Source organism: Accipiter gentilis, chromosome Z (assembly GCF_929443795.1).
Source record: "Accipiter gentilis chromosome Z, bAccGen1.1, whole genome shotgun sequence".
Taxonomy (NCBI): Eukaryota; Metazoa; Chordata; class Aves; order Accipitriformes; family Accipitridae; genus Astur; species Astur gentilis.
This window is the reverse complement of record NC_064919.1, coordinates 17,504,323-17,531,708: the sequence shown is the minus strand read 5'-3', so window position 1 is coordinate 17,531,708 and position 27,386 is coordinate 17,504,323. Positions and strand designations below refer to the sequence as shown.

Here is a 27,386-nt window from a genome sequence, read left to right as displayed (position 1 = left end):
AAAAGCTTGACATGCCAAGACCTGTGATAGCTGATGAACCTCAGGGATACACTGTAACTGAGCGTTCCCTGATGGGAAGGGTCCAGTACCCATCAGCATCTGCGTGGTTACTCCCCATAGGGGATCTGTTTGTTGTCGTGGCGTTGCTTGTTCCCTATCACAGAACGTCTCCCACCGCCGGAAAAACACTAACATTTGGGCGGGTGTCAAAACCAGCTGTGCTAGCTGTTTAATAACTTGAGGTATCAGCGTATCAACAGAAAAAATGAATTGCAGTATTTGGTGAGTTAACGCAGATTTGATTCCGTACTGACTTACAGCATTCCTTAATCTCTCAATGACCTTCCAGTCAAACGCCTCCCATTTTTTCTGTCCATTTGATGCAATAACTGGGAATGCTTGGAGCACAGTCCCTTCCACAATGGCGTCTTTTATTACTCCCCTCCAATGTCTCTGCCTTTCTTCTGCAGCGGCTATTACAAGCAGCTCCGTGTCTGACGGTGTCACCGTCTCCGGTCCCGAGAGGCGGGATGGATGAACGGGTGGTGGCGGGGGCGCGGACGGTTCTGTCCGGGGGCCGGCCGCGGCCGCTCCGTGGCCGGCTGACACGCGCCGCTGCAAACGGGCGGAGAGGGAGGGGGCGGGGGAGGGGGCGGGAGGGGCCGAGGGAGGGGACGGAGGGGACGGCGAGATGGGGGGGGCGGAGGGAGCGGGGCTGGTACACGGCCGGAATCTTCATTCTCTTGCCTTCTCGGTTCATCCTTTCGGGAGGGTGAACGTTTCTCCCTCACTTCTGGCTCTCCCGACCGTACTGCCATTTTTTGTAATTGGTGCACCGCCTCCCTCAGGAGCTCTTCCGACCGTACTGTCAGTTTTTGTAATTGGTGCACCACCTCCCTTAGGAGCTCTTCCATCGCACCACCCGATGGAGATGGTTCCCTCACCCCTGCAACCTGTTTATCCGCATTAGTCACCCCCGAATCTGTCGGGTCCGGATGTGTCGGGCGACAGTCGGCCCCCCCTAATTCCCCTGTTTCTTGTGGAGTAACAGACGGGGGAATTTTTTCGGCACCAACGGCCTGGCTGGGTATAGGCAAAGGCTGCGTCTGTGCAGGCGTCTCAGCGTTAACAGAAATGGATGTCGGGGGGGTGGAGATAGCTGTGTAGAGAATGTCCCCCCAACTCCAGCGGGGTAGGCTGACGCGGCAGCCGTGGAGGCAGCAGAGGGGGTCACGGCCGCGCGGGCAGCGGCGGCTGCCTCCCAGTCCGCCCTCGTTGCCTCCAGCGTGTCTCGAATTACTTTCCCGAGCGCTGCGTATTTTTTCATCTCCTTTACCTTACCCCTCTTGCAGTTAGCAGCGTCCTACAGTGCCTTGCCTATATAATCCCAGGTCGCTTCTTCAAACGCGACATTTACATTTGGGATAAGTTCTTCCAGGCCCATAAAAGTAACCCCTTTAACACAGAATTATGGAATTTCAGTCCTCTCTCAGAGAGAAAATTACGAAGGAGCTTTAGGACTGCTTCCTGCCTTTTGTCCAACCCCATCTCCTTCTCCGACCGCTCACCTAATCAGGGCGAGATTCAAGCTTCCGCGCGTCTCCTCGTTTTCCCAGCTCAGGGCAAGATTCAAACTTACGTGCGTCCCAGCTCAGCTGAAGCTCATGTCGTGCTTCCAGCTTAGCTGAAGCTCATGCCATCCTGCCGGGCCAGCAGGAACACTTTCGGCCGGCTCCTCTGCTTCCTCGTCGGTTCAGCTGCACCAGAAATTCCCACAGAGATGATAAAGTGCTGATCTGAGGGTCCCTGTTCGGGCGCCAAATGTTGCGGAGGATCCACAGGGGAAATCACGCACAGACCAATGTGATCAAGTGAAGTCCACTTACTACAACTTTTAGCACAGTTATATACCTCATGTGCTTGCACACGCGCCTTATACAATACTGTAATTGGTCCAATACCCCAGTTCACGTGACACTATCTTATCCTCTACTGGCTGTGCAAGCTTCTTCACGAGGTGTCCAGCAGTTACTTATCTCATTCTTCGGCATCCAGGAGTTGTTTGTCAGGCTCTTCTTATCTTCCTTTTTCCCAGCATACAAGGGCACAGCGTCCTTGTCTGCTCCAGCATTTTGTAAACTTATGCTTCGTTCCCACCTAACGGCTGGATTGCTCACATGCCCTCGCCCAGCCAAGAAATCCTCAACAAGTGGGATGTAAGCTTTGTAGATCTTTGTGTTGATGGGTGCTTGTAAAGGTCCAGTTAGACTGTCCAGGATCAAGCAATACAGTTTCCGAGCATTTAATAGTCATCCGAGGGGTATGAAATACTGTGCCAGCAACAAGGATATTTTAGTTTAGAATTGCTTAGACCCCTACTTGTCAGGTGATGATGTACTTGATTTCCTGCCATGAGTGCATGCTTCCCTTCAAATGCTTACCCATGTGAGTGAGCGGTCAAAGTCTTCCTGTAACTCAAAAGCTGCTTGGTTGAGTTCCCCTCTCAAACTGGAGTATTGTTGATTCAGCATCACTGACAATACCATTCACCCAATGCACGTTAAACAGTTCAATATGGGACAAACCCAAGCTCTTTCCCAGTCTTTGCCTATACTCTCAGCTGATTGTGTCGGGCTTTCTTTCACCCATAACCTTCTTGCCTGATCTGCATTTCTTTTCCTTTGTGCAGTAGGATCTTCTCACCATCCTCGCCATGTGCATTTTACTGTCTAGGTCTTGTGGAAAGAGCTGGAGTTAATAGTCTGAATTGCCTTTTCTGCCCAGCATGGGTGGTTTCCTATTTGAAATCAGTTGCATCAGTTCCATTAAGCATTATTGTTCTCTGTGGGAAGGGATTTCTGTGTTTAGCATGCTTTGTGTATCTCATTTAAACACCATTTAAAATGCTGTCTGTCAGAGGGCTGCAGTGCAGTTATAAACCAGACATGCAGAATGTCATTGTCAGTGGGAAAAAAACAACAGGTGACTGTAACTATTCCTATGATCTCTCAAACCTCTTTTTTCCCTTCATGTGAGCAAAATTTAGACTTGTTTTTGGTTCTAAAGCACCTGAGTGCTAAACGAAGCATGCATCCAGCCTGGCCATCTTTCAGGCTTTCCTCACCCAAGATGTTTTATCTTTCGTACTTCCTGAGCTCTGTGCAACTGAGATTGATCTCCTCTTAAACTTGCTGCCATGTGGCCCTGCCCCAGCAATAGGAACTGCTGGTGTGTGTACAGCCCAGCTGGCTGGTGATGAAGAGAGCTGTCTTTTCTCCCCTGCAGTCTCCTCTCTTCATCAGAGATGTGCAATGGGTGCAAAGACAGGTCATGCCAAAGGGGTGAAGACCAGCAAACAAAAACATGGCTGCTGCTTGCTGACTGAGGAGTTGGTTGGTGCGAGGAGTCCAAATAGGGAAGATAAGCCTGTGCTGTGGAGAGGGGAGTGGAGGTCTGCAAGCCTTGCTGGGACAGCCAGTCCTTATGTCACGGGACATTGTGTTTCTCCCCTTGCAGATGTCTTGGCACCCACAGTACCGCAGCTCCAAGTTCCGTCATGTGTACGGCAAAGCCGCCAGCAAGGACAAGTGCTACGACTGTGTGCCCATTACCCGCAACGTCCACGACAACCACTTCTGTGCCGTGAACCCCCACTTCATTGCTGTGGTGACCGAGTGCGTGGGTGGAGGCGCCTTCATCGTCATTCCCATCCAGCAGGTGAGCTTTGCTGAGGCAAGCTGGCTTTCAACTGCATTTTGAGGGGCTGGAGAAGAGCCAGGCTTTCTAGGGAGCTAGATCACACAGAGGATATTCAGTTAATGCTGTTGCCTGAATTGCAAAATGATCGAAGGGGCCCCCAATGTCCTGACAGGTGATTCCTGGAATGTGTGTACTTACATGTTTTACATTGCTGCTTGCAGTTTTTTAACATCTCCTTTCATTTCGTATCTCATTTGCCTTTCTTGTATAATCAGCAGGAACTGTGCTGTTCAGATGTTTGTCTCCTAGGAGAAATTGCAAATAAAAAAGCAGTAGATACAGAGGGCAAAAACTGAAAGGTGCTTTAATGGCATGGCTTCAGCTGTGACCAAAGGAGAATACAGTATGTTTTGCTCTAACCTGTCCTTTGTGAAAGAATGGAGACACAGTTATCAAGCAATGAAGCTCTTAAGCTTCAAGCACTGATGCTGGAAAAACTTCCTTTTCAGAAACAAATCCCATGTTTATGGGTTTTGATGACTTAGGGATCTGATGAGAGGGAGAAGCTAGCTGTCTGATGTTTATTGCTTCAGAAAAATTAGGCATGCACTAATGTGGATTCACTTCAATATAAGATTATGAGCTCTCTGGAATCAGGGCAGAACAGATGAAAGGCGAAAGTTCAGCCTTTAATTAAAAGTTAATTGATGGTGTTATTGCAATGCCACTTTTTCAATACATATTTGCTAAGGATGAAAGCGAACTGGCTATGCTTGAAGAACCTAGCACAGTTCCTGGCCCTTGTAAACTTTGTTTATTCAGCTCCTTCACCGCTGGTGCTGTTCAGAGACAATCCTTCTAAAATTAACCACTACCCTGTTTTTCTTGACTGAGTCATTTCTGTCCCCTCGACCATGATCTGCTGAGGCTGAAGAACTTGTCTTTATCACAGAGCTGCATCTATAAGCAGGCAGCTGGTGACTGTGGGATGTGAGGTAGGACCCAGCTCTCAAAGTGTTGGCAAAATGAGCTGAAGGTGCTTGCACTGCTTACTGTTAATTCTTCTGTCTTCTCACCTCTTCTCAGCCTGGCTAGTCTTTAGTAGCGATTCTTCCATTCTTAACATCTGCTCAGATACTCCACCCAGATCCGAAATACTGACTGCAGAAGTCAAAGGCATGGTAGAACTAGGAGATAGAGAAAAGGATAATTAAAGTACATCAGAAAATGTGAAACTGCTTTCATGTGTCGAAAGACTTTGTAGGTTAGGCCTCAGTCAGTCTGGGGAAAAAAATGAGTGAGGTATATAAAACTGTGAAGAGGGTGGGGAAGAAGTCTAAGGAGCAATTCTTGATTTGCGTGGTGAAGGGGATCCTGGAGACCAGGGAGCAGACTGTTAGAGGCAGATGTGAATGCTTCTGCAGTTCAGATGTGGAGCTCACTTCTCCAGATGCTGATGAACCCAGAAGAATTAAGGGGTTCAAAACAGGACAGAGTTATGGAGAGGAGTTGGTTTATGAACTGTGTTTGTGCAGATGTTGTTCCCCTAGTTCAGGAAGTCCCTTGAGGGCTGACCTTTGGTGATGTATCAGGGAAAGGATCTGTACGTGCTGTGCTTCATACAGCCGTTCTCTGAATACCTGTTCCTGACCCATGCTGGTGGGGGAGAGCAGCCTCAGCAACCGGCAACCCTGTGTCTGGGGGCTGTGATACAGTTACTTTTTTTCACAATGCACTTCCAAACCAGTGCCACCTAGTGAAAAGTGACAGCTTTCAACTTGTGCTCCTGGTGGTGCTATTTATGGCTGCCACCTCCTCCTGTAGTGGTGATCCATGGTAGACAGCACACTCTTTTAGCTTGTGACCCTGGCTGCCAGGCCACTGAGGGCAGCCCAGACTGGAGATATGTGCCTGGGACAGTATTGCCCTCTCATGATGGACAGCTGATCCATGGTTTTGACTGGATTCACAGGGAGCAGCCACATCCCAAGCATGCCACAGTGTGGATGAAAAGCCCAAGAGTCAGGACATCATGTTTAGCCAAGGTGGGAGATGGTAGCTAGGACAGGGAGGGCTCCACTTTCCAGGGAGGATGAACAACCTGCTCAGGGAGCTGCTCTTGTCCCTCCAGTGCTTTTTTGAGTTCATTCTCTGCGTGCTACTGGAGGGGCTGCCTGCTTCAGCATGTGCTCGAATGCAGGCTCAACCTCTCTCTGTTTAACTGTGCCTCCTTGCTTGATTGTTGTGCTCCTCTCCTGCTGAGTCACGGACACCAAGCTCTCTCATCTCTCCTTGAATAAATACCACTTCCTGCCTTCTGCACCATTCTTCCTCTCTGAGAGCCTGGGGCTGAGCAGCAGAGGTTATGTAGGGAAAGAGCTCTTTGCTATAGATATCCTCCTTTCAGCAGGCCTTTGCATTCAACCCGAAGAGGAATTAGTTGAATATTTGCCACCACTTGGAGAATGGTCTTCTGTTGCAGAATGTGTCAGTTAGGTCCTCATGAAGGTGTGTCATTGAAGGACATCTCACCAGGGCTGGAAGTGGCTGTGGCCACAGGGGCTGCCTGGTGCCTAGAACAGACTGAATACCTTTGTGAATGTTCCAAGTCTGAGGAGACACGGGCTCTGTGGCTGTAAGTGGGAGATGAGCTACTTTCCCACATTGTGGCCTGGGTGTAGATTGGTGTCTGACACAGATGTGTTGGGGAAGTGCATGCACTGATGCTAAGGAAGGATCTTGACCCAGCGGGCAATTTTGTGGCCTTCCTTTGAAAGACGAAGGCCTGCCTTTTTCCTTTTCTGATGCCCAGTCTTTGTTGAGACTGCATCTGTCTGTTCCTTCGCAACATAAAGCAAACGGATAGCAAAATAAGAACAAAGTCCTGAGAGACAGAGAGATATTTGTGTCCAAGTCTTTGCAGTCTCCAGTCTTTCAATGTGTCAGTATCAGGTGTGAAAGTGAGGACATCTGCGATTGTGTAGACCTCTTAGATGCAAACCCTGCTCCCTTCTCTCTGCGGGCAAGGAGTATGAAATGAAACCTGTGATGACCTCTTAAGCCTTACCTAACTGAAGCCGTATGTGAGTGCTGTGCTGTGATGACAAGGTGTGTTAATGTCCTTTGGAGAACACCTGAGAGGTGGGGCTGACCCATCTCACAGTAATCTACTATGTACAAATCTGCTGGGAGAGTTTTAACAGCTGTCCCACTAGAAGTGGTTTTGTCAAAGAACTCTGAATTTGGCTACTTTTTGAAAATGCTGGGAGTTTAGAAAGTGAGCGGTTGAAAAATTACTCATTTTCAAGCTCTGCAAGTAACTGTGGAAGTCAGGTACCTCTGCATGAATGACAACAAATCTAGTTACTGAAATAGTTTTTGGTCTGTAGAATGAAATTTCCCCCAGTACATGAAGAGCTTCACTTCTACATGCAGATGTGAGTCTGAGACCAACAGCCCTACCTGTTTGTTTGCAGCCGGGGGGTTCATGTGTTGTGGGTCCTGCTCTGTATCAGTGCTGCAGGGTTGCATTGGGGCAGGTGGGACACGTGGCTGGGAGGGTAAGGGCTCCTTTTCCAGGCCCAGTTGAGCCTGCTGAGGATGTGGGGGTAGGAGAGCATTGCAGTATGGGCAGACAGAGGCAAGCTCAGGGCAGCCTGGGAGTCTCCCAAATGGAGTGGGGAGCAGACAGGCAGCCAGCTCTGGGAGGGGACAGGGTTCCCATACGGATCAAGGGATCCCTGTGGAGCTGGCTGCCCAGCCCATTGAGTTGCCAGCTTGAAACCAGTCCTGAAGCCTACAAAAGGACACCGTGGGCGGGGCAACGCTGCTTATTAAAGGCCTTTTATCTCTCTTCTGCTTTCCCAAGTCACTTTGCATCGTTGCTATTATAAAAGGGAATTGTTTTAGACTGTAGTCTAAAAAACCACAGTCTTTTACATTTCAAAGCCCTCTGGGTGTTCAGTTTAAAGCAGGTTCGTCCCAGTCTATGCAACAAACTTTCCAGTGAAGCCAGAATATTTACATATCGTGTCCTATTCTGCCTTCAAAACCATATAAATTTTCAAGGCTGAGAAAATTACATCCTAGCCCCATCCAGGTTAGGGCCAACACTGATTCCCCTCTGCTGTGCACTCTTAAGGCCTACCTCTAGAGAGGTGCAGGGATGACACCAACAGAAGTGTCTGCTTTCCAGGAGAGCACGCATTTGCATTCATTTTGATTTACGATTCTTCCAGGTGGGATAAAAGTGAGCAGGTAAGCATCAGCAGCTTGCCACCACATCTCTCCTTAGGTGACTGACCTTTGCTCTTCGACAGATGTTTGGGATGCAAGGTGGGTCCTGCAGCTCCCCATACTTCTCCTGCTCCTGACAGGGAGCAGCAAGTGCTGCTCCAATATTAATAAAATCCCTAGCGCCTTCCTAGCACATAATAAATATACCGACTTGAGTTTGTAGCAGAGCCTAAAGTACGGGTTTATCCTGATGCAACACAGCCCCCATGTGGCACAATGCCCTCAATACTCCTTAGTGAACTTTGCAATTTTACCAGTAAAGATGCCACCCGAACAGGGCATTTTTTCTGAGAGCCTGGAGTGCTGATTGAATCCAGTGAATGGCTAGATTTGAACACTACCAGAGAGAAATAGATAGCTTGTTGAAAGAAAAACTGCATTTTTAATTTGTGTCACAAGTTTCTTTTTACTTAAAAAATAAATGCTAGCTGGTGAGGCTAAAAAATAAAAGCTAAACCATTTTCCCTCCCCTGCTTATAAGAAATGTCTTCTGAAAGAGACTCTGTTTGGGTTTTTTGTTCTCCCCCCCCCCCCCCCCGCCAAGATCTTTAAAAAATGTGGAAGATTCAACTCATTCATGATTATTTTTCCTCTAAGTTTTATTCTGGTGTCTGAACCAAATACTGTCTTCTAACTTCAGCAGACTGGATTGCTGTACAGATTTCTTGATAGCAGTGTGTACTTAGGAAGGCCTGAGTACTTCTTTCCTTTCTTTTCAGTGGTATCATCAAGACTTGCCTTGCAGGGACAGCAAAATCCCATTCTCAACAGCTAGAGAGCACCCAGGGCATTTGGAGCATAACAAGCAGAAAGAAGTTTCTTGTTGGAGTTGGCTTGGATCTTCCTTGGAAATGTCCCATAATTCCATGGCTCACCTTAGGTTTGATGATACTTGTTTTTTCCAGACAGGCAAGCTCGACCCACATTATCCCAAAATATGTGGGCACAAAGGGAATGTTCTGGATGTCAAGTGGAACCCGTTCAATGACTTTGTAATAGCTTCGTGTTCAGAAGATGCCTCAGTAAGTTTACCAGCTTGTACTCTGCGTTATTACCTGGCTAATGTGTTTTTTGGGGAAAGAAACAAAAAAAGAAACCAAAAGGCCCATGGATAAGATGTGAAAGCATATATATACTTATAAAAAAAGTCAGGTAAGAGTAAGTTTCCTTTCTTTCTCTTGAGGTCAGACCTTTGTGATCCCTTCTGGATGATATACCAAAATCAGTGTGAGGAGGAAGATCTGTTTTGTGGGGGCTTGCGTCTTTTTGGGTGTGTTTGCATGAGAAAAACAGCATATGAATTTAAAATGGAATGACTATTCAAGTTTAATTGCTATGAAACTATTCCTTTACTTTAGAATAAAAGCTTCAGCACAACATAATCTGGAACAGCTATTTCAGATTAATTCCCTGCAGAGCAAGTTTGAGTGTGTTCCTACACTCAGTTAAGTCATGCTGGATCACTTATGAGGTAGCTGAGGAATCTGCATCATACTGTTCTGAAATCAGTAGTTTAGCTGAAGTTAGTATAATTAAGATGCAGTCACATATTTTACTCCAGTGTAGGTACAGACCAGTTATTAGGAATTGAAAGATTAAATTCATGTTTGTAAGGGACAGTTTAGCCCATACCTACCCATTGAAAGGTTGCTTTCCATGTCCTGTCAAATGTGTGATGTTGACTTCTGTGATAGCGAGGACATCTGACTAACTACTGTGCTTTTTTCCAGAGATCCCATGTGTGTTTTCTCCCACTGGCTATATTCACCCTCTGCCACACAGCATCAGTGAGGTTTCCCTTGTTATCTCCTCCAGCCTTGGCTTGGTGCACATCCTCTGCCATTTCAGCTCTGCCAGAAATCACTCTTGAATTGGAAATCTAGGCCCTTTGAATTGTCCTTCCCGTTTAGTGACTTGCCTCTGCTTCTTTGGACATTCATGTCTTTTTTGAAGGCTCCTTTCAATTTCTGAGCTGCCTGTGAGGGTTTTATATTATCTTCCAACCTGTATGCCAGGCTTTCATGCTGTCTCAAAAAGGACTTGTTGCAGGAAGGCACCACCATGCCCTCTCTTTTGAGCCTCAGATGAGGAATGAGCACAAGTTTTGAAGATTCCTGCTGCAGTTACAGAATCACAGGACCATTCATGTTGAAAGGGAGCTTGAGTGGTCTCTACTCCCACCTCCTGCACAGGTCTGTGGAGCTGAGTCTTGAAAAACTCCAAGGATGGAGATTTCGCCACCTCTCTGGGCAACCTGTTCCTGTTCTTCACTGCTCCCATGGGGAAATTTTTTCCTTATGTGCAGTCAGAACGTCCCGAGTGTAGTTAGTGATGCTATATCCTGTCCTTCCACCCTGCACTTCAAGACAGAGCCTGGCTCTATTTTCTCAGTAGTCTTTTGTCAGTGTTGAAGGCTTCTGTCAGTTTGCGCTGAAGCTGTTTCTTCTCCAGGCTGAGCAAGCCCATCTCCCTCAGCTTCTCCTCACAGGACAAGTGCTGCAGCCTTCTGAGCATCCTGGTGGCCTCCACTGGACTCACTTAAGTTTATCAGCATCTTTCTTGCACTGGAAGTTGCAAAACTGGATGCAGTATTCCAGCTGGTTTTTAATGATTGCTGAGTAAAGGTGAAATCGCTTCCCTTGATCTAGTAGCTATCCTTCTGTTGTTCCAGACCAGAATGTTGCTAGCTTTCATCCCTGTCAGGGCAAGCTGCTGGGTCATATTTATTCTATTGTCCACCAGGACCCTGGGGTATATGCAGAAGGACTGTTCTCTGTCAGCTTGCTTTTCCATTTTCCTACTGCAACTTGGCACTGGATCATTCTTCAGGCTAAAGAATGGAAACCCTGAGCTTGTCACTGGTCTCAGCACCAAAAGTTGTTTTAAGAAGTCTTGCTGTTTGTGACTGTACTCTTTTTCGGTACTACCCTCCCATCATCATCCTTGTACCAGGAAATGGGATTCTAGGGGTCCCCTGCACAGTGAAACAGTGTACGGACACCTCTTCCCTCCACGCTAAGTAGTGGGGACAGCAGACTGTTTCTTAGTGTGACTGTATTTCCTGGTACCTGGTAGCTAGACCTGTGAAGGTCAATTAGTCCAAGCCCTGCTCAAAGCAGGCCAGTTGAATCAGGTTGCCTCAAGCCTTCTCCAGATGAGTTGGGAAGATCTCCAAGGCTACAGATCCTGTGGCTTCACTGGGCCCTCTTCCAGGGGTTGAGTACCCTTCTAGGGAAAATAGGGTGCTCTGATCTCCAGAAAGTGCCCGTGTTGCCATTTATGTCTATTGACTTTTGTGGTCTCCTTGTGCACCTCCAAAGAGTCTGGCTCGATCTTCTCTGTGCCTTCCTGCAATGCAGTTGAAGGGCAGCCAGAAGAGCTCACCTTTGCCTTCTCACTCCCAAACTGAAAAAATTAATTTCTTTCCAGCTCTCCTGAGATTTGCTGTGCCCCTGTCCCCTCCTCATCTCATTGGCTGCTGTTGGACTTACTCCATGGGGTCAACATCTGTCTTACTTGTCCTAGCCTGTACTGGAGAGCTCAGATTGCACATACTGTTGGGACATCTCCACAGTAATACTTTCTTTCTGTTCTGAGAGAAGTCTGAGGAAGTTTTTGGGGTCCCAGAAGCGTCCAACACTTCCACTGGACTGGACATTAGAGCCAAAGCCTCCCTTGCTATCTTTTCTTAAAGGCCTGGTGCTCTCTGCCATTTCTGAGCATTAGCATAAGCCACTGTTCTGGCTTGTATGTAGGATGCATCTGATTGATCTTACTGGGCTGGGTCTGCCTGGAACTTCTGAGGAGGCCAAAAGCTTCTGTGAAGATGGTGGAAATTTCCCATGACCCACATTCCTCAGAGGTTTCTTGGACATTAACCAGCCTTTCCTCAGCTTGCCTTGGTGGTACCACAGCTATCTTTTGTGGCGTGTAGCTGAAACATGTAGAGTGGTACTTCTGGGTACCGGAGGGGATGGTTAATCTCTGTGAACACCCAGTGACCTTTCCAATTCCCGCTGCTGCTTCAGGCAGGCTTAGGACTGAGGGCAAGGCAAGTGGCCAGGGGCTGAGAATTTGAACAGTATGGGGAGACGGCTTATCCTCTCAACTCTTCTGTTCCTTTTGGCAAATCATCAGGCATGTATGAATTCAGGTTGCTGAAGATCTCCCCTATGTTTAGAGGGGCAACTCTGTGCGTTTTACTTTGCTATGTCAGTTTTTCTTCAAGATGCAGCAGGGTAGAAGGTTCATGGATTGTTCCTGCTTGGCCTGACAGGTCTGGCTCCAAGACCTGCTTCTTCTGCATGCTAAGCACTAGCAAATTCTGCCATTTAATGCATCCTGAGATTCCTGCCAGGGGCTTTTCCCTGCTTTTACCACCAACCATTTCATAGCATGGGGAGTGAATGGTTCATTCTAGGCAGTTCTTCGCAGCATGAACACAACCTATTTTTCCCTTTTCTACTCTCTCAGCCCCATTCCTTTAGTGATAGCTGTTGAAACTGTAGAGTGTGATGCTGTCTCTTACAGCTGTAGAAGTTAATCTGGAGGCTACTAGACCCCACAGTCCTTGGGTTTTTGATGGGCTTGATTCCTCAGTGGGATAAACACTGTTGAGAACGGTGCTTATGATCTTTCCCAGCAGAGCCCAGAATTTGTGCCTCTCCTTCTTTGGCTTTGAAAGGTGTGATCCTCATCAGCCAAACAGTGGGAGACTTGGGTGGGTGTGGCTAATTCCATGAACTATCTGCTTCAAAGAGCATTTCCCTCTTGCTTCAGGCTAAGTCCTAGAAAAATAGCAAGCATAGTAATTTTCATTGAGCCAATGGGCTAATCATCTGTTCGCGTCCTAAATACTTGTGCTTCTACGGTTAGTGTGAGAAAGAGTCTTTCATTTTACCTGCATAGGTTCAGCCCCTTTTGCAGGTTTCCTCTATTGTCTTCTTCCACCCCAGGAGGACAAAGGATTTTTGTCTTCATATAGCATCCTTCTAGAATAACCCAGGGCTGCAGGTAGACTTGTTATGAGATAGCACACTCCCAGTGTTGAGTGCTACCCAGTCTCTCTTCTCAGGGCATCTGCTGTGTGGCCACCTGGGTGGGCTTCTCTTTACTTTGACAAATGTGTGTGTCATTTGCAAAGTGTTCAGCACTGGTGCATTTTTCTATGGGACAAACAGTACTATAGCTGTCGTTTGACCAGGGGAGTTCTCAGTTCTTTTACCAGGTAGTGTTGAGTGGATGACTGTTTGGATCAATCACTGCTATAATATATTCTGGGACTCTTTTCTAAAGTTTGTTTCAGATTTGCTTGCTCTTGCTCAAAGTTTGTTAGGAGGAAAGGTCTGTAAGATCTGTGGTTTACTTCTTCCCCTTGGGAATAACTTTTCCTAATTGTGCTGACAGCTTGGCCAGGTGTAAGGGTTGGATTGCCAAGAGAAAACAAACTGGTAGAACTGCTGGCTAAAGATAGAGGGTAACGAGGAGTCTTAAGGCCCACAAAAAAGTAAAGATACTAATTTAAAGGACTGGCATTCAGTAAAGCCAGGAGCTTTATTCACTATTCACTACCAAGGGAATAATAATAATAAGGCAATAATAGTTATTGGTAAGTTCCAAATTCGCTCCTTACTCAGGAATCTCACAAAGACCGATACTGTGCCATTCAGGTTAAAATCTGGGACATCCCCAAGCACTTGCTAACAAGAAACATTACCAATCCGAAGAAGGAACTTCTTGGGCATGTTCGAAAAGTGGACCTCATTGAATGGCATCCCACTGCTAATAACATCCTCTTCAGCTCCGGCTATGACTACAAGGTGGGTCTGTTCTCTGTGGACCTCTCCTCCGGGGACACCCTGTTTGGCAGGGTGTGTTGAAATTTGTTTTAATTTCAAGCTGTAAGATAATACTAAAGAGTTCAGAAGCCTTCTTGAGGGCTATATTCCATGGTGACCCCAAAGGCAAACGGACATTGCTACAAGTTCAAAAGGACTTGCTAATTTTCCAGGCTTCTCATGAACTTCAGTCTATTCTCTGCTTTTCTGTTACTGGATTGGATACAATATGCAATGCCATACACTTTTGTTCGGCTTCATTCTTGTGCTAGTGCAAATATCTGCATTGATGCTGGCCATTTTTATGTCTAAAATGTGGTTGCAAAGGAAATTAGAAAATTGGTTATTCTGAGCAGACACTGTGTCCCTGATACACTGCTGTAAGTACCAGGAATTATTTTAAATATCAGGGAACAACCACTTATGATAGTAAGACCTATACATTTAGGGAAGAGAGGAAGAAGTGAATAGAGTACACAAAGTCCCCAGTTGATCAGGCAGCAAAGGGCTGATTTTTATGTTCTTTTGCTCCAGATAATGATCTGGAACCTTGACACTAGGGAGGCTGTCATCTCAAACCCGGTGAAGATCCTCGACGCTCACAAAGATGTGGTTCTCTCCATGTCGTTCAACACAGATGGCAGCCTCCTTGCCACAGCCTGCAGGGACAGAAAGATACGTCTGATAGACCCTCGTGCAGGAACAGTCCTACAAGTAAGTTTGTGGTCCAGCTGATCATACCCCTTAGAGTGTTTCCTCTTCTGGGTAGATTCATTGCCACTAAAGAAGACGCACCCGTGCCCCACACTGCCCAAGGCACCAGATGGTACTATTGCCTTCTGCTTTTCATGGAACACTTGCTGTCATTGTAGAAAACAGGGTTTCTGCATTTTGGTACCATGCTCCTCGCTCCCTGAAACCCTTCTTGAAGTGCACTGTTTTCATAGCTCCCTCTTGCAGTCATAGAATAGAATCATAGAATCATTTAGGTTGGAAAAGACCTTCAAGATCATCGAGTCCAACCATTAACCATGCCCACTAAACCATGTCCTCAAGTACCCTGTCTACTCGCTTTTTTAATATCTCCAGGGATGGTGACTCAACCACTTCCCTGGGCAGCCCATTCCAATGTTTGACAACCCTCTCAGTAAAAATTTTTTTCCTAATATCTAATCTAAATCTCCCTTGCCTCAACTTGAAGCCATTTCCTCTTGTCCTATCTCCAGCCACCTGACAGAAGAGACCAGCACCCACCTCACTACAACCCCCCTTCAGGTAGTTGTAGAGAGCGATTAGGTGTCCCCTCAACCTCTTTTTCTCCAGACCAAACAGCCCCAGCTCCCTCAGCCACTTCTCATAAGACTTGTGCTCCAGGCCCCTCACCAACTTGGTTGCCCTTCTCTGGACACGTTCCAGCACCTCAATGTTTTTCCTGGGGCGAGGGGCCCAAAACTGAACACAGGACTTGAGGTGCGGCCTCACCAGTGCCGAGTACAGGGGGACAATCACCTCCCTGCTCCTGCTGGCCACACTATTTCTGATACAGGCCAGGATGCCGTTGGCCTTCTTGGCCACCTGCACACACTGCTGGCTCATATTCAGCCAGCTGTTGACCAGCACCCCCAGGTCCTTTTCTGCCAGGCAGCTTTCCACCCACTCTTCCCCAAGCCTGTAGCGCTGCATGGGGTTGCCGTGACCCAAGTGCAGGACCCGCCATTTGGCCTTGTTGAACTTCATACGATTGGCCTCAGCCCATTGGTCCAGCGTGTCCAGTCCTCTGTGGGATGCCTTGGGAGGGCTTTGTAGAGATCCAGTGGGCAGGTGGATGCAAGTGTACATGTGTCCCACTGCCAGGGTTGTTCCTGTTGCCTGTACTTTATATCTGTTGGTAAGGTGAAGCTGACTGTTTTGCAGGTGTTTGCACAGATTTGTGTACACAGGAAGTCCTGCCTACAACTAATAGAGATTGCCCCCTTGTAAATACTTGAATGAATAATTTGAGAGATTGACTGGTCTTTTGGGAATACTCCTGAAGAGTTTAGGCCACCTTCCTTGGATCCCCATGAAATCTGCTCACTGTAATTTAGCCAGGCTGAGCAGATCTTTCAGATGTGACTGAATCAGAGGTGTCATGTAGCATGCAATGTAGCTATGCAACAGGTGCTGTCTCTTACACAGTGTCCTTTCTCTTCCTATAGGAAGCCAGCTACAAGTCTCACAGAGTCAATAAAGTCTTGTTCCTTGGAAATGTGAAAAAGCTGTTCTCTACTGGAACATCTCGGTGGAATAATAGGCAAATCGCATTATGGGATCAAGTGAGTTGGACCAGCAATCATAACCATACCAGCTTCAGTTTTCTCTCTTGGCTGTCACTTTAAGTTTTCCACTTGCCAAATACCCAAGAATTGGTTTATAACAGCAATTCAGAAGTGATCTGTCACATTCTTAATGGGTGATAGATCTTACTGCTATGACACTGTTAACTGAATTTGAGTTTCTGAAGGTGGTCTCAAAGCTTTCAGCATAGAAATCCTCCAGAACAAAGAGAATGCTGTGCCCCCTACAGGAAAAAATCCTTCAAAGGACCTTCGGGTGGTCACCGTAGTTCTGACTTAAAAGCAGCTTTTACTGGTTTTACTGGCAAATTATTGCTGGTACTGGAAAGAGAAATGAGCTCTAGACACAGTCTACTCAGGTGAAGTCCTCAATGGGGAAAAAGATGTGGGGTGTTTTTGATTTCTGATGATACCTAACAGCAGAGTATTGAGGTAGCACTTACTGGTCACTTCCAAGACAAGATCTCCTATCATGATGACTGCTAGCCTTGTGAAAACCTGCTCTTCTCTACACCTTTCATATGCACTGAGATGCTTTTCCTTTGTCAGCATCTCACTTTGTCCCTCCGCATCAACCAACTTGCAGCACAATATTTTGCTTCTTTGTTGTGCTGTTACCCTTCGTACCAGACAAAGCTGGTAGACCAGGTATATGATTTGCCATTTGGCTATGTTTGGACATGGTTTCTTTGCATATGTGGGAGGAAAAGCACTGTGCTGCTGTCTGAAGGCTTTCTACAAAGCTGAGCAGTGCTCTGACACACCATGGGTCTCATATCAGGGTTTCACTGCCTTCAGACCTGCTAGAGGAGCTGGCCACACTTAGTTTGAGAACACAGTGGGAAGACCTGTGAGGCCAGGCATGTGCAACCTCCTTAGGGACATGCATTGGCACAGGACCTGCCCACAGGCCTCTTTCTGAGGTCCTCGTCCACCCATGTCATCATTGCATGCAAACAGAAGCTCTGGCTTTCTGGAGTCTGCAGCTAGGCAGTTCTGCAGGACAAAGTATGTATTAACCCTATGCTAAATACATATTATGTGACAATAGCCACAATGGCAACCATGGGACACTATACTCTGCCCCACTGATCCTCCCAACATTGCTCCCTTCAGCAGTGCAGGGATACCTTTATATGAGACATGCCAAATTTGTATATGGAGTGGTGTGCTATGTCTTCCTACATGGCTAACTTGCAATAGGCTGATGGAAGCTTTTGCCCTTGCAATAGGAACCTTCCCACCGTGCAGTGTAGAGACTGCTTGGCTGATGTAGACTGTTCTTGTGGTGAGTGGTGCACTATTGTGGAGGTATTGCCTTGACTAGAGGTAGTGAGGGAACATGAGTAGTTCACTGTGTGATGCAGACATGCCCTGAAGGCCCCTCCATCTCCCAGAGTCTGGTGGCCCACATAGAGGCAGGCAGTGTTTCTTATCTTATCTACCCCGAGATGTCATCAGGTGCATGAGATGTTCTGGTGGTAGGAACTGATGTCCTGAGGTGCTGCACGCAGTCAAGAGCCAGGGGCAGAACACCTATTTCCCACCCATAAAGCTTTGAAGAAGTCTGTATGTGGCCCTCTGCTCAGGGCAGCTGGCTGTGTCCTAGGATCTTTATGGAGCTGCGCTTACATACCTCTGCCAGGTGGGGTTCAGGTAAGGTGTCCCTGACCTGAGGTGAGTGACAGATGATTGCAGCTGTCTTTTTTTTCTGTGTCCTGCCCAGAATGACCTTTCTGTGCCTTTACTGGAGGAGGATCTCGATGGCTCTTCAGGACTCCTGTTTCCCTTCTATGACTCAGACACACGCATGCTTTACGTGGCGGGAAAGGTAAGTGCTTTCAATATCAGCGAATGCTGGCCTGTCTGATTCTTCTCCTGGCCTGCATTGCGTCAGGCTGAAGTCAAAGATGCTTCTGATGCACATTAGCCTAAAGATATATGCTGATGGGATGGGGCCTGAGGGTGCTGCAGCATCAGGCTATATTTGCCACTGCAGATGTACCATGTTTACTGTGGGGAGGTATGTTGTAGAGCCCTAACTGTCCCACATAGGAATTTGGCAGTAAATATTTGGTTCATTCTTGAGCCTGCATGGCTTCTGGGGCCAGGCATTCTTCTCAGGCCCTCATGCTGAACAGCAGACCCTGGCTTATGTTAATTTTCTTTGCCTTTAGGGTGATGGAAATATACGGTACTATGAGATAAGCCCTGAGAAACCATACCTAAACTACCTGATGGAATATCATTCTCATTTACCACAGAAGGGAATTGGTGAGTGGCGGCATACGTCTAATGTTATAACAGGATGGTGGCTTCTTTGTTTTAGAGGCTGTCAGAGTCCAGGACTATCCAAAATATAATTCAGAAAAGAGAGTGGGTCAGATTCCAGGCTCCACCCAGGTTTACAGGTGCACAACAGGTGGCTTGGCCCAGCTCACCTATATATCACAGGTGGTGTTACAGGGTCACAGCTTGGATGGGTCCCTTCCGACCAGCAGAGCATGGGCTGAGCAGCTTTACCAGTGGCTGCTGCATCCCCTTTCACATACCTGGTCAAGGTGGAAGGGATGATAGTCTGGATTTAAAGGTGGACGATGGTCCTTGCCCTTTGTGAATCTGCTCTGAGATTTTTGGCATTAAACTCTGTTGACATTGTTTCCACTCTGGAATTTCTCTGGTAATGGGTATTCCACAACTTAATGCCTTCACTCTTATCACTTGCCTACCTTCTGTACTGGCATTTCCTATTCAAAGATAGACCTGCTGTGATTAGGTCACCTCTCCTCCATTGGTGACCCTTGCTTATTAACCTGTGTGCATACTACCCACTGTTTAACTCATTCAAGCTACAGAATTTAGCTTTCAGCCCTCACACCCTCTTGGTAGCCCTTTGTTGAACCTTCTGCAGTCTGCCCTGTAAGCCATATTCCTCTACAGATTGACATGTTTTTAAGACGATTTGCCACCCCTCCATACTACATGTGGACATTCCCATTCTTGGATGTTGGTACAGCTATTTAGCAGCACTGGATTTTGTGCCTGCAGGTCTCCTTCAAAAAACTGTTATTGGAAAGGAATAAATTATTTAAAACTTAATTGGACTATCTCTCCATTATTCAGCTTTTATAATCCTTTCAATGTACAGCATCCTGATTTTATGTTGTCATACTCTCTTTAAAGAACATTCCATGAAAAGGAAATGTACAAGTGTTGTTAAAAGGCCTGAGTGAATCAAATCTACTTCCCTAACCTGATCTGTTCTGTTGATCAAACATACTGCTAAGGTTATTGCACAAAAGCTTCTTTCCCAATAATGCCAAACCAAAATACAATGTAGAGGAGCAGAGTTTAGATTCTCATTTAGATGAATGCATAACGTAAGGAGCAACAGTCCTTCAAATAGAATCTACTGTTTAATGAAGTCATTTGGTATTAGTAGAAAACGAAGCTTCTGTAGGACACCATGAAGCAAGGTCTACAAGGAGAGGCAATCTCTTTGTTAAGGGAATTGACATGGTTGTAGGCTTTGGAGTGTACAAGTTCATGGGAGAGAAGTCCACTGAGCATATGTCCTGGTTTCACCTCAGATAGAGTTAATTGGCTTCCCAGTAGCTGGTACGGTGCTATGTTTTGAGTTCAGAGTGAGAAGAATGTTGATAACACTGATGTTTTCAGTTGTTGCTCAATAGTGTTTAGACTAATGTCAAGGATTTTTCAGCTTCTCATGCCCAGCCAGCCAGAAAGCTGGAGGGGCATAAGAAGTCGGCAGAGGACACAGCCAGGACAGCTGACCCAAACTGGCCAACAGGGTATTCCATACCATGGGATGTCCCATCTAGTATATAAACTGGGGGGAGTGAAGGCAGGGGATCATCGCTCAGGGACTAACTGGGTGTCGATTGGCAGGTGGTGAGCAATTGCACTGTGTGTCATTTGTACATTCCAATCCTTTTATTATTACTATTGTAATTTTATTAGTGTTATCATTATTAGTTTTTTCAGTTCTGTTCTATTAAACCATTCTTATCTCAACCCACGAGTTTTACTTCTTCTCCAGTTTTCTCCCCATCTCACTGGGTGGTGGGGGGAGTGAGTGAGCGGCTGTGTGGTGCTTAGTTGCTCACTGGGGTTAAACCACGACAGCTTACAAGGTACTTAGAGACCTTGTGTGGCTTAGCCAGTCCCTAAAACACAAATAGTGCTGTATGACAGAGTAGACGTTCACACCCTTCTCATACTGCATTCTGCTTTGGGACAATGTTGGGAGGAGGATACTGGGCTGGAAGGGCTTTCATCCTGACCCATATAGCTATTCTGTTGTTGTTTAGGTGTCCTGAAATCCCTTCCTGGTGATCCTGATAGTTGAATCCTGTGGCATCACCTGCCAGTTCTGCTCAGTCCTGGTCACTCTATTTGCAGCTCATGAGAATGAATAAGAAACAGGAGACTTAGCATGAAAACCATGTGTAACTCTGTGGTCTGACGAAAAAAAATTACTTAGTCTTGTCATTTGTGCCACTGAGTCAGTTTTGGGTGCAGATTTCAGACCATGCTGCTGTGGAGCTGATGCTGTGACTCCTTTTGTTGTTTTGTGACCCTTTTTCCATGGTGGATGACCTTTCCTAGGGAGATTTATACCCTGTTTGTTTCATGCTGTGCCACCAGGAATAATGCCAAAGAGAGGCCTTGATGTGTCAGCTTGTGAGATTTTCCGTTTCTACAAACTGATCCCAACTAAAAGCCTGATTGAGCCCATCTCCATGATTGTGCCTCGACGGGTAAGTTAACCTCTGGTCATGTTCGTGTCTGGGACAAACACCAGAGGGCATTGCCTCCTCTCAGTGACTTTTGGGGGCACGAGAGTATGTAGAACAAGGGATTTTCTCTCTCCTGGTCTGAGGGACAAAGCTGGTCAGTTTGTGGGGCAGCACTCCCAACAAACCTTGGCTGGGTAAATCAAGAATTAGGTCTCTGTGTAATGCTAACTTTCTAAGACATGCTCACTGGTCTGCTCTGCTTGTGTGCAGCAAGGGGGCTCTCTGACTGTCAGGTCAACTAGTCAACTAGCTGGCTGTAAACTTCCTCAGTTGGTGGGATCTGTTTGACATAATGACCAAAGAGATAGAGATGTTGGGGATGATGGTGGGTGACATGAAAATCTCCTTGTGGAAGGAAGAAGAATCACCCTGGGAAAAAGTGAACGATTGGTTCCCAGGTCTGTACCCAGGGGGAGCAGCTGTGTTACAGACAGTTGTTCTGTAGCATGTAAGACACAACCCATTGCACTGAGAGCGATGTAGAAGTAAGTCTCAGAGCTGGTGTGGCTAGAGAATGACTCAGGTCATGAATCTGTAGGTAGCCAAGGTAGCTCCCATGTGACTGTGTGAGCAAAGGTACATTGGAACTGTCAGCACTGTGCCCTGTACTTTCATTAACATTGGAAGCTATGAGTGCCTTAAATTCAGAGAGGCAGCAGAGCAACTATCATTGCAACTATCAGTCAGGCACGTTCCTCCAGTGTTATCTCCTTGGCCAATTTCTGCCAGCTGATGATCAGCTGATGATTTGTGACTTGTGTCCATCCTTTGTATCCACTTCTTCATCCTCAGGAACGCTGAGTTCATAAGAGTTGGGTTAGCCTGTGTCACCAACTTCCCCCAGTCTGTTGTCTGGATGTGTAAAGACCTTACTGGCAGCAGTTAAAATAGACCTTCAGATACAATTCTTCTGATTTGGGGTGACACTCCCTGTGCTGAGGTGGAACAAACTTCTTAGTCCACAACAATCCAGTATGGCCTATCTAAGCCAAAACCTGACTGACTAGCAACTCTGGATTTTTGTTTTCTTGCAGTCGGAGTCATACCAGGAAGACATCTACCCCTTGACCACAGGAGCCCAGCCAGCGCTGACAGCACAAGAGTGGCTGAACGGATTTAACAAAGGTCAGCACACGGAGAGTTCCCCAGCCCTTCAGCTCCCCAGGGCTTGGGTAAGCTGCCACTGGCTCTCTGGCCAGTTCAGTGCCAGAGAAAGAGGATGGGAGGAAAAGGAAAGACATAACTAATACAGCTGTAAGCTAAAATAATTTGGTGGCTAAAATATTCACAGCTGTGAACTCTGGAAGCTGCTCCAGTCAAGTGCCTCCATGTTTATCCCTGCAGGTTGTTTGAATGAATTGCAGCTGATTTCTGGGTGTGGTTTGTGAGTGCTAATCCATCACCTGCCTCCCTCCCTAGGGCCTCTCTTGGTATCCTTGAGACCAGGCTCTGGAGCTGTGAATACCTTACCACAGTTTCTTGAGGCAGAGCCACTCACAAAAACTACTGACCTGAGCCGGCACTGGGGTCAGGGAGGAAGGTCGCCACTGGAGGACATACAGAAGCGAAGTGAGGTGGAAAACAGCAGAAAACAGCTGCGAGCGGAGAAGAAATTATGGAAAAATGAACAAACGCACCTCTCCAATGGCTTTGACCTATCTGAGTGTCCACCACCAAAAACTGAAAATGAGGTATGAATGTTTGGGGTGAAGGGTTGGGGCTGTGGGGGGAAGCCCAGAGCCGCTGGCAAAGGGGTGTCGCTTAGAAGGTGACAGAATCCAGGGAGGGTTTATTTTGCAGATGTGGGCCAGTGCAAGCTTTTTGTTCTTTGTGGGGGCAGAAGTTCTGCATGCCCTGGCTGCCACACAGGAAGTAGAAATGTGGCCCAGCAGCACCCCAACTGAGGGGGTCTGGAAAGGAGGAAGCAATCAGTATTCCCTCTTCTTAGGCATTCTTGTAGTACAGGCTTGCCTGGCGGCTGGGTGGGGACAAGGAGGTCCTTGTGACCTCCAGGTTCTGGATAAGAGAAGGGGGTTTATGCTGTGTAACCCTTCTATGAGAGTTGCACTCAGAGAGCCCAGTGAGGCAACAGGGACAGCTGTGGAAGGAGTCGGGGTACCCTGCTCCCTTGTCCTATGATGCATCCGTGTAGTCTTAAGTGCCTAACTGTACTGTGGAACCTGACTTGGGAAAGGGGCTGGCTCTGCCCTTGCCTTGGCAGCTTACTGCTGGGGGACAGCTTGGCAATGCAGTGCCACTAAGGCTGGCTGCTGGCTGCAGCCTGCTCCTGGGAATGGCTCCAGAAAAGGTCCTGGCAGCTCCTGATCTGTCTTGAGCCATGGCTAACTCCCTCCCTGTATAGTAACCAAAGCTTGTACAGTGGTAGGTCTCTGTGCCGATTTGCAAGCCCCCTGTCACTGGTAGCTCAGGGACATTTTTGAGTACATGCAGCTTGTTTGCTTTTAGGAACCCTGGAAGGATTTTCTTCCCATAGCTGTGCTCAGGTCCCCTTTTTGGCTTTGCAAGATTTTGGCATCTGCAGCTTGATGGGCAGGAACTTCCACAGCTGAATTGCCCTATGATGTGAAAAAGGATATTCTGCACGTTTCTGAGCTGGTGCCCCAAGGTTACAGAAGCAGCCCTTGCAGAGCTGGGTGCTCCGTTGCATGCACAGTGAAAGGCCATGCTAGTCCCAACTGGAGAGGACAGAGCATGATCAACAGGAAAAAAGGAGAAGTAAAAGGACTTGACGAAGGCCAGAGTAGGAGATGTGGCAGATCCAGGAATTTAGACTCCAAATACCCTCTGTGTCTAGGCTCTCTTTGAGTGATCAGTGGTATAAAAGTTATATTTTTCTGATCTTTTCACTTGAATTAAGCAGGTGTAGCATTACTAAATGGCACTGAGAAACACCCACATGGTCCAGGCTAGTGGACAGCAGCAGCACTGTTGATGTTCAGTCTGTTGGCTGAAGGTCTCCTCCTTAGATGCTGTTTCTCTCAGAAGTGATGCAACAGGACTGGTGGCATTTGACATGTTAAGTCTGAGTTTTCTTAGTATAAATGAAGTAAAATATGACTTTTCTTACAGCTTTTGCAGATGTTTTACCGGCAACAGGAAGAAATCCGTAGACTACGTGAGCTGGTAAACCAGAGAGATATCCAAATTAAACAGCTGGAGCTGGAGCTCAAAAACCTCTACATGGATGTAGGCAGTTACTGAGGGTGCTGGCCTGCAGCTCTTTGCACCCCTGGCAACTGGAGCAGTCTCAGCTCTGTGGATAACTCCTCTTAGTTTTTTGCTGGGGGGAAAATTGATGCTTCAGGCAGCGTGGACTTCCCTACCTTGTGGTGGTCACATTTCCCTAATCATCACCAGACGGTTATTGATGAATTTGCTGCACTTCTCCAGGCTCCCCTTGCTTGCCCGCTCACTTATGTCAGAAGCTCATGTGTTACTGCTAGTGAGAGACTTTGGAAAATCTTGCTCCTCTGGTCCCGGAGAAGCCATCTGTTAAGCTCTAGTAACAACCTGTTTTGCTGCCTCTCCACATGACATAAGGATGGGAGACTGAAGGCAGCTGCCACCTTCTTTTCCTACTCCTGGACCCAGCAGTGCAGCTCCTGTGGCTGCTGTTCTCCTGCCCTAGGAGACCACTCTGCATCTGGGCTTTGGAGACACCTCTAAGCTTAGAAGTGATCCTCATGCACCCCTCTCGCCTCACGGTTCGGCCCTGCAGCTACCGAGCTGGGGTAGGCAAAACCGTGGCTGCCCTGACCTGGTGCTTGGGATAGTCCCACTCCAACTGGAAGGCTGCACTGGAACTGCCAAGGGCCAGCACTTTTGTGATAGGTAAAGCAGAGTTGATGTTTGGAGGTCTCCTACTTTAAAGGGGTGGTGGTGTGTCCTGGTTCTCACCAGAGAAGCTGCAGGTGCAGCAGAGGTTTCTGGGTCCCTTGAGTCAGTGGCCTTCTTTCCTCCCTTCTGCCAAAGACCAGCCACAGACAACTGGGGGCCATGGTCCTGCGGTGCTTATCAGACAAATAAAGACAACATTTAAAGCTGCACAGTTGGCAGCGGGGGTTTTGCCAAGAGGGATTAAAAGGACAAGGGGAAAGTTGGACCCCCAAGCCACAGCATACCTTTCATCAATGGTGCTAGAAGTGTGCTGTCAACCACAGGGGTATTAAAGGACCATGGCTAGTCATGAACAGCCCCCCCCAGTTGCCGGTCTATTGCTTGTCCTTTTGTGAGCAGCTGCTGCTTCCTTAACTCCCAGGTGCCAGTGCCGTGCCCCGTGCCTGCAGCCATCTACAGCTGCAGGCTCCCTCTTCCCAGCTGTGTTGCCCAGCCCCCTGCCTCCTCCAGGGGTGCCCTGTCTCCCCAAGCCCTGCAGTCACACTCATCCGGGCCCTTCAGCACCAGCTCTCTATCTCACTGCCTTCCCCAGCCCTTTGCACAGCCCTTTGGACAGGAGCAGTAGCAGGATGCTAGTCCTGTCCTTGGTTTCAGGGCTGGCACCTGTGACCAGCTTTATGCAGTCTGTCCGCAATGTGCAGAGCTGGGCTGCCTGCCTGGTGGGTGCCTGGGGTTCTCCTCTCATTTGTTCCCACAGTGTGGGGCAAGAGAGCACGCTGTCAGTTGCCCTGGGGTCTGAGTACAGCAGCAGCACCAGAGGGGGAATGTTTTGCCTTGCCCTAAATGCAGAGCTTATGGAGATGTCCTAAACCCAAGGAGAGCAAGCAACTGCTGTTTAACTTGTAACTGTGCACTTCTGTTGTGACACATGTAGGAATGAATACTATGCGCTGCTAGTTCCCTGAAGCCTAAGGATTTCCCAAAGTCTTAAAAAAAAAAAAAAAAAGAAGTCTCTGTAGTCACAAACAGGACTCCTTAGCAAGGGTACTAAAGGCTGTGCACTGCCTGTGCTCATGTGAGATGCCCCTCTGGTTATCCTTGAAAGCAATAGCCAGCATGGAGCTCATGGGCACTGAATACTCTTATAGGAGAATCACACAAAGACTTTGGCATCCCTTCTGCTCTGCTGCAAAGACTTCACCCAGCTTTCAAAAATAGTTAATTCATTTCTAAATAGCAGCAACAGATGTGGGTGCTAAAAAGCCACAGATATTATTGGGTTTTTTTCTGCAGCATTACAGAGAGGGGGTAGTTGTTCTTCAGGAAGAGTCCTTTGGCATCAGTCGCTTATTTAAGACTACTCTTTTTGCGAAAAATAAAATATTAATAACAAAGTTGTTGAAACAAGCTTCAGCTCATTTCAGATCCTCTAGAATAGCCTTTCCTGTGCCCTGGGAACACCCTGCAGTATGCAGTTACATGCAAAAGCAGCTCACCCCAGATACAGAGCTTTAATCCAAACACATGAATCGTACACTAGAAGTGGTCAGGCTTTCTCACCAAAGAGAAGAGCTGTGTAAGAAATCGAGAAGCTCATGGTTTTTCAGCCATGTCAAACAGGCCTGACAGCTTCAAACTTCAAAGCCATTTTCACAGAGTGTAGCCCCAGGGATATGACAGTCTGGTTTTCATGCTATCATTTATCAGGAGGGAGAGCAATTGACACAGCCTCAGCAGTCTGGGGGATACACCACTTTGTCACCATATGTGTTTTATTTGCTGGATTTTTTTTGCTTATTTTTTCATACAGAATAAATTATTTAAATTATTTCCAAGTTAAAGCAATTTTTTCCAGGGGATTTTTAAATCCTATTGAGGACTCTTTCTTTGTTATCCTGTGACTGGTTAGCATAGAAAATGGTTGGCCACCATGGTTTTTATCTTAGGGTTGTGTTGATTTCAGCATTTCTGGAAAAGAAGTTGCTTTCATTTAGGCTTTGCTGGCAACATTTGATAAGTCGAGACTATTTAATCAAAAATTCTTTTTTAGACAGTATGCCTGTAAAAGCATAGACTGTGAAATATATTTCAATTTGGAGCTTAAATGCAACCATAAATCTTTCACACAGAGAAAAAAAGTGGAGGAAATGGGGTTATGTGTTAATGAACTGTGCCTAAATAGACTTAAGTGATCATCTTAACAGTTTCTAAAACTCCTAACAGCTTTCTAAAAAACTGTAAAACATGGGGATAAAAAAATTGTGCAATGAAAAGCAAATGTAACTGAATAATAAATATATTTAGAGTTTTACTTTTTGATACTTGCAAGGTTGTTGATTTCTTATTGTCATCCCATTGTTGAAGCGACTAAAAATTAAGCTGAATCAAGGTCAGAAAAGAGTATCACCTGCTGTCTCTTGCTGGCATTAAGTTGTGGCCTTACAGGTTGTAGCAGGTCTTAAGCACATGGGCCTGTCTTCTCACATCTTTCCCATCTGCCCTTGATGCTACAGAGGGGTGGCCATTTCAAACCGTTCTGC

The 27,386-nt window shown here is 47.0% G+C and overlaps 1 protein-coding gene across 3 annotated transcripts in view; it reads left to right on the top strand.

The window, feature by feature from the left end:
• The window catches only part of CORO2A (coronin 2A), a 65,200-nt gene extending 38,082 nt beyond the window's left edge, over positions 1-27,118 (top strand). Inside the window, exons 2-12 of one of the 3 annotated variants that reach the window (XM_049794895.1) lie at positions 3,517-3,717; positions 8,905-9,017; positions 13,665-13,814; positions 14,367-14,550; positions 16,035-16,147; positions 17,895-17,999; positions 18,346-18,442; positions 20,837-20,949; positions 22,023-22,113; positions 22,408-22,679; positions 24,079-27,118. In XM_049794895.1, the coding sequence (XP_049650852.1) occupies positions 3,517-3,717; positions 8,905-9,017; positions 13,665-13,814; positions 14,367-14,550; positions 16,035-16,147; positions 17,895-17,999; positions 18,346-18,442; positions 20,837-20,949; positions 22,023-22,113; positions 22,408-22,679; positions 24,079-24,210 (1,571 nt within the window). In that variant the 3' untranslated portion in view covers positions 24,211-27,118. Of the gene's footprint in view, positions 1-3,483; positions 3,718-8,900; positions 9,018-13,664; positions 13,815-14,366; positions 14,551-16,030; positions 16,148-17,894; positions 18,000-18,345; positions 18,443-20,836; positions 20,950-22,022; positions 22,114-22,407; positions 22,680-24,078 lie in introns of those variants that run through there. The other 2 variants (XM_049794897.1, XM_049794896.1) reach the window with 2 other exon arrangements.
• Positions 27,119-27,386: the final 268 nt, after the last annotated feature.